Source organism: Dasypus novemcinctus, chromosome 7 (assembly GCF_030445035.2).
Source record: "Dasypus novemcinctus isolate mDasNov1 chromosome 7, mDasNov1.1.hap2, whole genome shotgun sequence".
In the NCBI taxonomy this organism is placed as follows: Eukaryota; Metazoa; Chordata; class Mammalia; order Cingulata; family Dasypodidae; genus Dasypus; species Dasypus novemcinctus.
The window spans coordinates 89,445,283-89,459,775 of NC_080679.1; the positions used below are offsets into that span (position 1 = coordinate 89,445,283).

At 36.5% G+C, this 14,493-nt stretch overlaps 1 protein-coding gene across 2 annotated transcripts in view; it reads left to right on the forward strand.

Moving 5' to 3' along the window:
* LY75 (lymphocyte antigen 75) overlaps window positions 1–14,493 on the forward strand; it is a 158,789-nt gene that overhangs the window by 47,569 nt on the left and 96,727 nt on the right. For both annotated transcript variants that reach the window (XM_071216379.1, XM_071216380.1), the window contains exons 17-23: window positions 2,779–2,814; window positions 3,121–3,296; window positions 3,976–4,043; window positions 4,329–4,408; window positions 5,122–5,261; window positions 6,946–7,051; window positions 7,290–7,450. In XM_071216379.1, the coding sequence (XP_071072480.1) occupies window positions 2,779–2,814; window positions 3,121–3,296; window positions 3,976–4,043; window positions 4,329–4,408; window positions 5,122–5,261; window positions 6,946–7,051; window positions 7,290–7,450 (767 nt within the window). The remainder of the gene's footprint in view (window positions 1–2,778; window positions 2,815–3,120; window positions 3,297–3,975; window positions 4,044–4,328; window positions 4,409–5,121; window positions 5,262–6,945; window positions 7,052–7,289; window positions 7,451–14,493) is intronic.

Genomic DNA, 14,493 nt, shown 5'->3' on the forward strand with positions numbered 1-14,493 from the left:
CTGAAATGAGTTTCTGAACTACATGTAAACAAATCATTGAAACTAAAGGTATATCCACCCACAAGTTCTCAAAGATCCCAAAGTTTATATGGAACTGCCTATTAGAAGACTGTACTTTTTCCTAAAAAAAAAACAAAAACAGAAACACACTATATTGCATTTAAAAGGGCTTCAGATGTGACATCAAGTGCAGTAATCGGTGAGTCTCACAAAAGGAAACTGGTGAGCCACTATTAAAAGGGATTGTGTGTGTGTATATGGGATTTTCCTAAAGGAAAAACTACACCCGAGCTATTCCTGATTATTTGATTAAAATTGAACGAGGGGGAAGCGGACGTGGCTCAACTGATAGAGCATCTGTCTACCATATGGGGAGGGTCCAGGGTTCGAGACCCAGGGCCTCCTGACCCGTGTAGAGCTGGCCCATGTGCAGTGCTGATGCGTGCAAGGAGTGCCCTGCCACTCAGGGATGTCTGCCGCATGGGGGTGCCCCATGCACAAGGAGTGTGCTCTCGAAAGGAGAGCCGCCCCGGTGAAAAAAGTGCAGCCCACCCAGGAGTGGCACCGCACACACGGAGAGTTAATGCAGCAAAATGGCACAACAAAAAAGAGACACAGATTCCCAGTGCCGCTGAGGGTGCAAGCGGACACAGAAGTACACACAGTGAGTGGACACAGAGAACAGACAACGGTGGGCTGAGGCGGGGGTGGCAGAGAAAAATAAATAAAATAAAATAAATCTTTAAAGAAAAAACTGAATGAGGGACAAAGGAAAACCAATTTGGATATCCTTTAATCAAGTGGAAAAGCAAATAATGTATATCATTACTTTGGACTGTGTCTCTGCTTTGAAGCACTAGTGGTGATGCTTGCATTGCTCTCTGGGGACTGCTAGCAGGCCACAAGGCCACAGTGATGTTTCACTGCTTCCTCCAAAGTGTACCATTGCTGGTAGCTGCTACTACTACCTCAGTTTGAGAGGTAAAGCAGACCCAGGAGTTTACACAAGGGTAACCTTAGAAATGGCAAACCAGAAACCAAAGGAAACATCACAAAGAGCATATGGTTGTCTTTTTTCTTTTAAACAAAATAGAAGGGAATTAACTAACTTAGCAAATAAATAGCTTAATAAAACAAATCTTCTAGAAATCACACACACACATACACACATACACATACCCTGAAACAGAATAAAACCTAAAGAATTTCCTGGCCCAACCTATTCTCAGTCATTTGAAGCAAGGCTTAAATGTTATGTTATTTTTCTGGCAGCAGTATTCCTCTTCAATAGGCTAAAGCACCATGATTTTCTCCCTGGCTCCTGCCTGTTCTATCACCTAATCCAACTGTTTCTGATTATCCCTTTGGGCTCTAAAGAAATATTTGGTAACCCCAAGTTTTTACATGGCCATAACTACCAGGAGATATATGTTATATAATTTTAATTTTTTTCTTTTTTTAATAGAGAAAGTCAAAGCAAGACTAGAAAATTTTTGAGAGGAGTGGATATGGCTCAAGCAGTTGATTGCCTGCCTCCTACAAGCGAGGTCCTGGGTTCAGTTCCTGATGCCTCCTAAAAAACAAAGCAACAAACAACAAAATGAAAAAAACAAAAAAAAATTTTTTTGAGGAAAATTGCCTATCATACAACTACCCAAACACAGCTGTTTTCTTTGTATTTCTTATTACACACATACATACTTGTAATCTTGCATAAACATGTGCATTCTGCTTTTCTCACTATTTTAAAGAAATTAAAAAGTTACCCACATCTTCCCCCAACATGCAAATAATCACAAGTCTTTGACAAGATTACAGACAAGAAACTATATCTTTAGCTGACCTGCAGTATTACTGATGGATATTATCCAGTACGCAAAGAACTGGCTCAGAGAGAGAAACCAGAGGTGGGGCACGGATAGGCAGTCCCCTGAGTCGGGTCTTCCCATGCATTAGGCCCCAATACCACAGCAAAATTAAGAACAGCAATTTAACCCTGTAACTTCTAAGATTAATGAAATTATGTGTTGTACTTTTGACCAGTTTGACCTAAAGCCAAACTAAAGAGAAACTAGCATCCTGTGAGGAACTGCCCTGTGCCTGGTGCTGTACATAATTCTTTGTAACATAATTCTGTTTCTGTCCAGAAAGTCCGGGTTAATTTTTTTATTATCTTCCTCCCAGTTTTACCTCTCACTGTCAAAAGGTTCACCACTGGATTATTGTACATTACTTCCAAGGGTATCTTGGGAGACAATAACTCTACCAACCCAGGTTTACAGAGTAATTAATTACTCAGGTTCCATTAGATGGAGAAGTGGTTCCTGAATAATCTCATCCCAAGATGACGATTATCTTGGGTCATATTCCTTATGCTCTTACATAATGTATACAATATCATCACATACTTATTTATACATTCTAGTTATTAGTTGTGTTTTCCCCATTTAGTCTATCCTGATACATAACAAATTTATTAAGATAGAGGAACTTTTCCCTTTTCTTTCTGATTTCCATGGTACTAGGTAGAGGACTGCTAGTGATATTTTACTAAAATGTAATAGATTTGCCTTTTTGATTACCACTAAATAACTTTAGCATGGGCCCCACAAAATTAAAACTGAATTGATGGCAACATGAAACTAAATGTTTTGGCCAGAAATGGATGAACTAGCAATACTGCAAGTCCTTTTGAGATACATTAAAACCATACTTAGAGTAAACCATGATCTGTAATTGGATACTGAACTTAAGCCATTTGCTTTCTTCCTTAAATAGGCCGCACTCCAAAAACACCAGACTGGTACAATCCAGGTGAGTTAAGAAAATGGAAATTTAGACAAAGCTGCTTTTTCCTTTTTGATAAATATATGTAGTATATTATTTAAGTCCAGACTGATGTGCAAGCTTTTTTCTATTATATCTTCAAGTGATTTAAGGCTAGTGTGGGTGAGGCTGGATTTTCCCATCTTCTCTGGAGTACAGGAGGGTGGCAGAGTCAATGGCTCAGGAAACCTTAGTTCCCTGCTGTAAGCACCGCCTGGCCAGAGAGGGCAGTCCTCTTGCTATTTAGAGGGTACAATTTGATTTGGTTTGCTTAACTCTGATCTTCTTCTTTAGAGCGTGCTGGAATTCATGGACCTCCAGTTATAATTGACGGGAGTGAATACTGGTTTGTTGCTGATCCTCACTTAAACTATGAAGAAGCCGTCCTGTACTGTGCTAGCAATCACAGTTTCCTTGCTACTTTAACATCTTTTGCAGGACTAAGAGCCATCAAAAACAAAATAGCAAATGTAATTTAAAAGAATTGCATTTTAAAATATTTTTCTTATTTTTATATTTACTCCATTAAAAAATATTTCAAAAGTCTTGCCACAATCTACAAAAGTTAAATGTGCTTCTGAAGTAAGATTTGCCTATGAACTAACAACCACATTCATTGTTTCCTGTCAGTAAAGTTATATAGAGTTACTAAATGTTTTTAAAATATTCAAGATTAATAATAAATATCAGTTTATAAGATGAATACCAGTAGAGGATACAAATGATCCTACTTGCTTGTCCCATTTTTTTTTTTCTATAATTAACTTTATAATTATCTTCAGTTTCTGGTTCTCTTAATACCAACCTTGCAAAATTGCTTGTCTGCAGAAATATAATTTGTTTATTTAAAAACATAATTGGTCGCAATAGGATACCGATGTAGGTCCAATTAATATTTTATTTCAATTAATATATGCCCATAATTATAGCAGCCATATTTTCTGTACCCAAAGTAAGACCTATGAATATACAAAGAGTTTTCAAAGTAATTTTTTGTTGAAAAAACATGGTTCATGTAATTGGAGACTAAAATAATGGAATGTATGGAAATTGTAGTGCTTTATGGTTACTGTGGATCAGGGCATTTAAATAAAAACTTCCCTAGAAAATTCAGCACATGTAAGGATGGATGTTTGGTTTGTATTTCAGATATCTGGTGAAGAACAGAAGTGGTGGGTGAGAACTTCTGAGGAGGCAACAGACCATCATTATATATAGTATGTGACATTATTGATGCTACCTTTGTGAAATTATTAATTCAAAGAAGTAGTTCCCAGATTCCCTGACCCTAACTAGATTACTATTTATGGATGGTTAAATAGTTTTGAACCTTCATCCATACACTGCCTAACTAGAGAAACCAAGTCCATTGCTAGCGTCAAGAAAAAGCATTTAAGATAATGGCACTGACATTAAATTTAGAGTTAAAGTCACTGACAGTGAAAAACAGAATGGAACATCTGGTTATATTGTCAGTTGTCAAATCTCTCATTTTCTTTCAGCTCACGACGTACATGGCATCACTTTCCTATGATGTTTGGAAGGGAGTGTTTATACATATCTGCCAAGACTTGGCTTAGAGGTAAAGTTAATTCTGAATCCTTTAATTTGTTATATAATATGTGAACTTCAGGTTCAACCACTAGCTTAATCTTATTTTCCTTTTTGTCTTTCTGTGTTTGGTAGATTCATTTTATTCTGATTTATTGTTAATGACAATAGCTTAGATTCCAAATGTAAACAAAGGGGCTTTTCATCCTGTGAAGATTTTGTCTCCTTTTTCCTAACCCGATTACTTAACAATAAAACTTAACCACTTTTGGAGGAGCAGATGTGCCTTAAGAGGTTGAGTGCCCACCTCCCACACAGAAGGTCCCAAGTTTGGTTCCAGGTGCCTCTTGAAAAAACCAACACAGGGAAGCTGATTTGGCTCACTGGTTGAGTGCTGGCTTCCCACATAGACAAATTGTGCAAACTTATCAGACAGCAGTTTTAATTCTTTCCCCGCATTAACCTTCCCTTCAGTTGTCTTCCTACTTCTCCTCATCACTCTTTGAATGGTGTGATAGTCACGCCAAATGTGTGCATTTTCAGAGGCAATACTGGTTAAATATTAAAAACAGACTGATACGAGTATTAGTAGAAATTAGAAATGACTAGAGAAGAAAAGGAATATATTTTAGTCATTTGGGAAAAATCAGTTTAAAGCAACTTTCTATATTACAGAGGTTTGATTTTTTTTAATGTGGTAAACGAAAACTTCTCACCACATTAATCCTGCTTTTTATTTCTCAGACTTAAATAAGCCGGCAGACTGTAATACCAAATTGCCCTTCATCTGTGAAAAATATAATGTATCTTCTTTAGAGATATATAGTCCAGAATCTGCAGCTACAGTACAGTGTTCTGGGGATTGGATTCCTTTTCAGAATAAGGTAAAAAAATAATTGCTACATTGTGTAAATAATAATTGCCTTCATGAAGGTTGGATGATGGATGACAGAATGGCAGCCCATCAGATAACTTCACTAAGATGGCCCTAGTATTTAAGTATCTCATCTGACCCTCTACATTGCCAGAAACTATAGGTGTTATTAAAAGTTAAGTCGCAAGTTAGTCATCCCTATAGGTCTTTCAAAGTATAGTGTTTCTATTCTAACACATAAATTGCTTAGATAGGTGACATTTATTTATCAAAGGATAGTAATACATTGAGTAGTCAGGACTGTATCTGTGGCATAGAAGAAACTGGCTTAATTTCTGGCCGATGTATTTTCTTCCCTCAAGGCAAGCATTTGCCAATCAAATTAGATCAGCATTTCCCAAACTACTTTTTCAGGGAATACATGCATGTGCAAAATGTATTGTTCTTGCCTCCAATAAGGGGTTTTATGTTTCAGTAAGTTGGAAAATGCTGCATTCTATACCTCCCTTTTCGAGATACATAACCCTTATAGGTGTGTGTATCTGTTAGGGATTGCATTTGGCTGCTAAAAACAGAAGCTGCTATAGTATGTTAAAATATTTATTCTCTCACATAAAAAAAATTTGATGGTAAACAAGCTGGGACTGGTATGGTGGCTCTTTTTTTTTTTTCTCTGCTCTGCCATCCTTAACATAGGGCTTCCATTCTCAAATTCTGGTCTTTCTCAAAGGGTCTTTCCTAGAAGACCCACCCAGTTACTGTATTTACATCTCACTGGTCATTCCTATCTTTAAGGAGGCTGAGAATTTTTTTATTTTTTAAAGCTAAGCACATTTCTATCCCTGATAATACAAGGATTCTCTGAGAAAGGAAAAAGTGGAAAGTGAATGGTAGGTAGGCAGTAATTTCTACCACAATTTATTACTGAGAGGTCTATTATAAAGAAGCCTAATTAATTTAATCTAGCATTTCCCAAGTTTATTTGACCACAGCACATTTGGAGGAGGTAAAATATCTAAAAATATTTTGTGTAACATTTCAAGGAACTTAATTTGGGACATATGACTCTACACTACAGCTATCATCATGTCATAAAGAAAAAGAAAGAGATGTGTCTGACAGCAGAATGTATCTTAGTAAAGTTAAAATATTAGGGTTATACTTTGACCTTTTAAAATTAAGACAATCCTGTTTTTCTCATTATACTCTTTACATCAACACATTATTGATTAAATTTGAGTTAAAATGTTCTTCAAATAGAGAGGAGCATGTGGTGATTTTTTTTTTTTTTTTTTTGGTCTAAGAAGGTGATGATTAAGAGCACAGTCTTGGAAGTGAGATGGAACAGAGTCCAAATGCTGATCTTACTACTTAATGGCTATTTCACTTTTGGGTAGAGTTTCTTAACTTTCCTGTAGTTCAGTTTTCCCATTTGTTGTGAGAATTCAATGGGATAAGTTAGGCAAACTGAGTAAAAAACAAATGGGAGGTTTTTAAAAAATAATAATAACTTGAATACCATTTTTTCAGTTCAAATTGAGTGTATAAACCTGCAGTCTTAATGGTACTTTTTTGTAAATTTCTATATCTCACAGACTGAAAATTAGTAGCCCTCTAAAAGATGGGGCGTTACTTCCTGTGTTAGGTTTTCCGTGTCTAGAAATTTATGGTCCATTTGTGTTCTTTGTTTGCAGTGTTTTCTAAAAGTCAAACCTAGGTCTCTTACATTTTCTGAAGCAAGCCAAACTTGTCATACCTACGGTGGTACCCTCCCTTCAGTGCTGAGCCAGAGTGAACAAGGTAGTAGAGCTGTTTTGGAAATCTGTCTTATTCTGATCTTGGGGCCACTTAGTTGTGGAGGCTGTTGGGAATTAAGATATAAAAATAATCTTATTAGACTGCTTTTTACAGAACAGTTTTACTTATAGACCCAAAGACTATCCTGATAATTACTAGATAAGCAAGAACTATCCATTGACATTTTTAGTATATCTTTAATTTGACTAAGGCAAAGGCTTAAAATTTTTCTTTCTAACAGATTTTATTACATCCTTGCTTCCGGATATGGAAAGTACTTTATGGATTGGTTTGCGCTGGACTGCCTATGAAAAGATAAGCAAATGGATGGATGAAAGAGAGCTGACATACAGTAATTTTCATCCGTTATTGCTTAGGTGGAGGAGGAGAATACCAATAGATGTAAGTTTTTTTCAGCCAATCTATGCAGTTCTATGAATTGCCCAAGTCTTCCATAAATTGTGGGATTAAGAACAAGGGTTTATCATATGATTCCATTTATATGAAATGTCAAGAACATCAGCAAACCTATAGAGATAGAAAGTAGATTATGGATGGCTAGGGGCCAAGGGGAATGGGAGAATTGGTCTGTGATGGTTAAAGGGTATGGGGTTTCTTTTAGGGGTACTGAAAATATTCTAAAATTGATTGGGGTGATGGTTGCATAACTCCATGAATATACTAGAAACCATTCAGTTGTATACTTTAAATAGTTGAAATGTATGGTGAATTATATCTGGATAAAGCTGTTACCAAAAAACAAAGAGGAAAAGTTGGAAGAGGAGGAATAGCAGCCCCAACAACAACAGGGGCTTTCTCAGTCATTAGTTGGATGTCGTAGTTTTTCATAGGAGCATCAGATTCCATAGCACTCGTTTTATAACTTGTAAATTATCTAATAGACATTTGTAGATAGAAGTAAATATAAATATTTTACCCAACATTTTGGGACTTTGGGTTCTCAGCCAAAGGCCCTTGAGACAAAATGTACAAAACTGGTGATTGATGACAATTTTACCCTAAGAGCTACTGAAAGGAAAGAAGGCGTTATAGTGACAGTAATCATCCTGACAACATAACGTTGCTGCCCATTGCTTCTGTTCTTACTGCTTGATGGATGCAGGCCATTTTTTGCATTAAAGGCAAAAACTGAAAAATTAACTAAAAGTCAAATTCCAAAACCGTGTCCTAGATAATAATCAGCGGACATTCCTGATGCAGTGTAACTTTTCTGAAGATGGTTAGACATTTGTGACAAAAGAAAGTCTGAATTGTCTGTAACTGTGTACAACATTAATAGCAAAATATGTCTTGCCTCCCCTACCTCATACCATATACAAAAATGAAGTCAAAATGGATCAATGATTAAATAACACAGCTAAAAACATAAGGGGCAGAAAGAGTATTTGAGGAAATACTGGCTGAAAATTTCCCAGCTATCATGAAAGACATGAATATATGTGTCTAGGAACCACAGTGTACTCAATAAATCCAGATAGACCTATCCCAAGACACATACTATGCAGAATGCCAAAATAAAAGGATATTTGAAAGCAGCAAGGAAAAAGTGAAACATCACATACAAGGAATATCCAATGAGACTTTCTCTTCAGAAGAGTGGCTTTCTCTTCAGAAACCATGGAAGTGAGAAGGCAGTGGTATGATATAATTAAGGTACTTAAAGAGAAAAATCTGCCAGTCAAGAATACTTTATTCAGCAAAACTGTCCTTGAAATATAACAGTGAGCTTAAAATATTCACAGATAAATAGAAAGTAAGGAAGTTCATAAGAATCCAGCTCTGCAGGAAACACTAAGGGAGTTCTGTAGCCAGAAAAGAAAGGACAGTAGGGAGAGGCTTGGAGGAGAGTGTGGAAGTGAAGATTATCAGAAAAGGTAATCAAAAAGTAAAAAGATAGGCAAAAATAAGATGACATATAAAAGCCAAAGGATAAAATAGCCAAAGTGCATAATGCCCTAATAAAAATAACATTGAATGTTAATAGATTAAACTCCCCAAACAAAACACATAGACTGACAGAATGGATAAGAAAACATGAGCCATCCATATGTTATCTGCAGGAGACTCCCTTAGACCCCAAGGATGCAAATAGGCAAAGTGAAAGTTAGAAAAAGATATTTCATGCAAATAATAACCAAAAGAGGGCAGGATAACTATACTGGTGTCAGACAAAAGACTTTAAATACAAAAAAAATGATAGAGGTACAGAAGGCCATTATATATTAATAAATGGGACAGTCCCCCAGGAAGGAGTCATAAATATCTACGCACCTAGCCCCAGTATCCCAAAATACATGAAGCAAACTCTGGCAAATCTGAAAGGAGAAATAGACATCTCTACAATACTAGTTGGAGACTTCAATATGCCACTCATATCAATAGATCGAACACTAGATAGAAGATCAACAGAAACAGAGAACTTGAACAATGTTTTAAGTGAACTGGACCTGACAGACAAATACAGAACATTGCACCCCAAATCAGCAGGTAATACATTCTTCTCAAGTGCTCATAGATCTTTTTCCAGGATAGATCATATGTTGGGCCACAATATAGCTCTCAATAAATTTAATAAGATTGAAATTATACAAAGCACCTTCTCTGATCATAATGAAGAAATTGCAAGAGAAATTAGTAGATATCTTAAGACAAATAAAAATGAGAACTTATGGGATATAGCAAAGGCAGTGCTGAGAGGGAAATTTATAGTCCTAAATGATTATATTAAAAAAGAAGAAAGAGCTAAAATTAAAGAACTAACTGAACAACTGTAGAAACTAGAAAAAGAACAGCAAACCAACCCCAAAGGAAGCAGAGAGGAAGAAATAAAGATTAGAGTAGAAATAAATGAAATTGGAACAAAAAAAAAACCCAGAAAATCAGCAAAACCAAAAGTTGATTATTTGAGAAAACCAATAAATTCAACAAACCCATAGCAAGACTAACAACAACAACAAGAAACAAACAAACAAAAAATCAAGAAGATAAAAATTAAAAAATCAGGAATGAAAGGGGGAAATTACAACTGACCCTGTATAAATAAAAAGGATCATAAGAGGAAAGTATGAGAAACTGTATGCCAACAAATTAGACAACCTAGATAAAATTTGTCCACTCCTAGAAATGCACAAACAACCTACATTGACTACAAGAAATATAGGAACTCAACAAACGAATCACAAGCAAAGAGATTGAATCAGTCATGAAAAATCTTCCAACAAAGAAAACTCCAGGACCAAATGCCCCACAAGTGAAGTGTACCAAACATTTTAAGGATAATTAATACCAATAAATATACCAATATATTTAAAGTCTTCAAAAAATTGAAAAGGAGGGAAAATTACCCTACACATTTTATCAAGACAACATCACTTAATACCAAAGTCAGATAAAGATATTGCAAGAAAAGAAAATTACAGACGAATCCCCCTAATGAACATAGATGCAAAAATTCTCTACAAAATACTTGCAAATCAAATCCAACAGCATATAAAAACAATTATACATCACGGTCAAGTGGGTTTTATTCCTGTTAGGCAAGGGAGGTTCAACATAGAAAAATCAGGTAGCATAATACATCACATTAACAAATGAAAAGGAAAAACATGATCATCTCGAATGATGCAGAAAAGGCATTTGACAAAATCCGGCATCCTTTCTTGATAAAAGTGCTTCAAAAGATAGGTTTAGAAGAAAATTTTCTCAACATAATAAAGGGCATATATGAAAATCCCACAACCATCATCATTCTCAGGAACAAGACATCTCATCATCAGGAACAAGACAAGGATGTCCGCTGTCACTGCTGTTATTCAGCATTGTGCTCAAAGTTCTAACTAGAACAATTAGGCAAGAAAAGAAATAAAGGGCATTCAAATTGGAAAATAGGAAATAAAATTCTCACTATTTGCAGATGACATGATCCTCTATGTAGAAAATCCAAAAAATATCTATAACAAAGCTACTTGAGCTAATAAATGAGTTCAGCAAAGTGGCAGGATACAAGATCAACTCACAAAAATCAGTAGCATTTTTATACACTAGTAATGAGCAAACTGAGGAGAAAATCAAGGGAAAAATTCCATTACAATAGCAAAAAAAAAAAAAAGACTCAAATATCTAGGAATAATTTATCTTGGAATGTAAAAGATCTATATTCTGAAAACTACAAAACACTGCCAAAAGAAATCAAAGAAGATCTAAACAAATGGAAGGACATTCCATGTTCATGGATTGGAAGACTAAACATCATGAAGATGTCAGTTCTACCCAAATTGATTTATAGATTCAAGGCAATACCAATCAAAATTCCAACAACCTACTTCACTGAAATAGAAAAATGAATTGCCAAATTTATTTGACAGGGAAAGGAGTCCCAAATAGTCAAAACATTGTAAAAAAGAAGAGCAAAGTCATGCTCCCTGACCTTGAAATGTATTCTAAAGCTACAGTTGTCAAAACACCATGGTATTGGCATAAAGATTGACACATTGCTCATTGGAATTGAATTGAGAGTTCAGAAATAGACCCTCACCTATATGGTCAACTGGTTTTCAATAAACCTACCATGCCCACTTTTCTGGGACAGAATAATCTCTTCAATAAATGGTGCTAGAAGGTGGCAGACTTGGCCCAGTGGTTAGGGCATCTGTCTATCACATGGGAGGTCTGCGGTTCAAACCCCAGGCCTCCTTGACCCGTGTGGAGCTGGCCCATGTGCAGTGCTGATGTGCGCAAGGAGTGCCCTGCCATGCAGGGGTGTCCCCCGCGTAGGGGAGCCGCACGCTCAAGGAGTGCGCCCCATAAGGAGAGCCACCCAGCGTGAAAGGAAGTGCAGCCAGCCCAGGAATGGTGCCGCACACACGCAGAGCTGACACAACAAGATGACGCAAGGAAAAGAAACACAGATTCCCATGCCGCTGACAATAGAAGCGGACAAAGAAGACGCAGCAAATAGACACAGAGAACAGACACCAGGGTTGGGGGGGAGGGGAGAGAAATAAATAAATCTTTCAAAATAAATAAATAAATGGTGCTGGGAAAACTGGATATCCATAACCAAAAGAATGAAGGAGAACTTCTCTCTTACTTTCTATGCAAGAATTAATTCAGAGTGGATCAAAGACCTAAGCATAAAAACCAGGACCATAAAACTCTTAATAGATAATGTGAGGAAACATCTACAAGACCTTGTAGTAGGTGAGGGTCTCTTAAACATTACACCCATAGCACGAGCAACAAAAGGAAAAATAGATAAATGGGACCTCCTCAAAATTAAACACTTATGCACCTCAAAGGACTTTGTGAAGGGGGTAAAAAGTCATCTTACTCAATGGGAGAAAATGTTTGGATATCACACATCTGGGGTCTAATATCCATGATATTATTATGAAGAGATCCTACAACTCAACAATAAAAAGACAAATGACCCTTTTACAAAATGGGCAAAAGACCTGAATAGTCATTTTTCTAAAAGAAATACAAATGGCAAAAAAAAAACAACAACACATGACAAGATGTTCAACATTATTGGTATTAGGGAAATGCAAATCAAAGCTACAATGAGAGGGATTGGCAGACTTGGCCCAGTGGTTAGGGCGTCCATCTACCACATGGGAGTTCCGCGGTTCAAACCCTGGGCCTCCTTGATCCATGTGGAGCTGGCCCGTGTGCAGTGCTGATGCTCACAAGGAATGCCCTGCCATGCAAGGGTGTCCCCTGTGTAGGGGAGCCCCACGCGCAAGGAGCGCACCCTGTAAGGAGAGCCACCCAGTGCAAAAGAAAGTGCAGCCTGCCCAGGAATGGTGCCGCACACACGGAGAGCTGACACAACAAGATGATGCAACAAAAAGAAACACAGATTCCCGTGCCGCTGACAACAACAAAAGGGGACAAAGAAGACGCAGCAAATAGACACAGAGAACAGACAACTGGAGTGGGGGGGGGGGAGGGGAGAGAAATAAATAAATCTTTAAAAAAAAAAAGCTACAATGACATATCACTTCATACCTCCTAGAATGACCACTATTAACAAAACAGAAAACTACAAGTGTTGGAGAGGATAGAGAGAGATAGAAATGAGTATTCACTGTTGGTGGGAATGTAGAATGGTACAGCCACTATGGAATTCTGTTTGGCAGTTCCTTAAGTTAGATATAGATCTACCATGTGTCCCGGCCAATACCACTACTAGATTTATACCCAGAAGAACTGAGAGCAGTGATATGAACAGACATCTGCATACCAATGTCATAGTGACATTATGCACAATTGCCAGAAGATGGAAACAGCCCATATGTCCACCAACTGATGAATGGATAAACAAACTGTAGTATATACACATGATGGATTATTCAGTTGTAAGAAGTAATGAAGTAAAAAAAAAAACAAAACAATAAATAAAAAAGAAGTAATGAAGTCATGAACCATATGACAATGTGGATGAACCTGGAGGATAATATGTTGTGTGAAGCAAACCAGGCAGAAAAGGAGAAATATTGTATGATTTCACTATTATGAACTAAATATAATGAGCAAACTCATGGAGTTAATAGCTAGAATATGTCACCAGAGAAAAGAATGTGGTTGAAGAATGGAATCTGAATCTGGCAGAATTGGTTAAAGGTTGTTTGTAAATATTTGGAAATGAATATCCACGTGAAAGCTCGCCATAGGATTTGTAATTAGTAGTAGCAACATATGGATATAATAATGTATTTTTTTAAGTAATGAAAATGCTCTAATATTGATTGAAATGGTCAGTGTGCAACTCGGTAATTATACCAAATGCCATTGATTGTACAATTTAGATAAATTGTATGGTTTATGAACAAAAAATATGATAGGGTGGGTTTTGGAGAAAATATACCAAATATAAGATATGGACTATAGTTAGTAGATAGTCTTTAACAATGTTCTTTCATAATTTCTTACAAATGTTACATGTCAATGCCAGGTATTTGTGGTGGGATAGTGTATAGGAGCCCTGTGTGATGTTATGTATGTTTTGTAAATTCACAACTTTTACTATACACTTATTGTTTATCTATATTCATGTATGATGATACACTTCAATGAATTGTTTTTAAAAAACTACAATGGAATTCCATTTCACAATCATTAGGGTGGCTATTACTTTAAAAATGGAATATAACAAGGGTTGTCATGGACATGGACAAATAGGAACCCTCATATTATTTGCGGGAGTGTAAAATGGTGCAGCTGCTGTAGAAAATAGTTTGGCAGTTCCTTGGAAAGTTAAACATAGAATTACCATATGGCTCATCAGTTCCACTTCCAAAGAATTGAAAACAGAAATGCAACAGATATTGACACCAATGTTCATAGCAGCATTATCTATATGCAGACATCATTTTGTATTAACTAAGCCAGACACAGAGGGATAAATGTTGTATGATTCCACT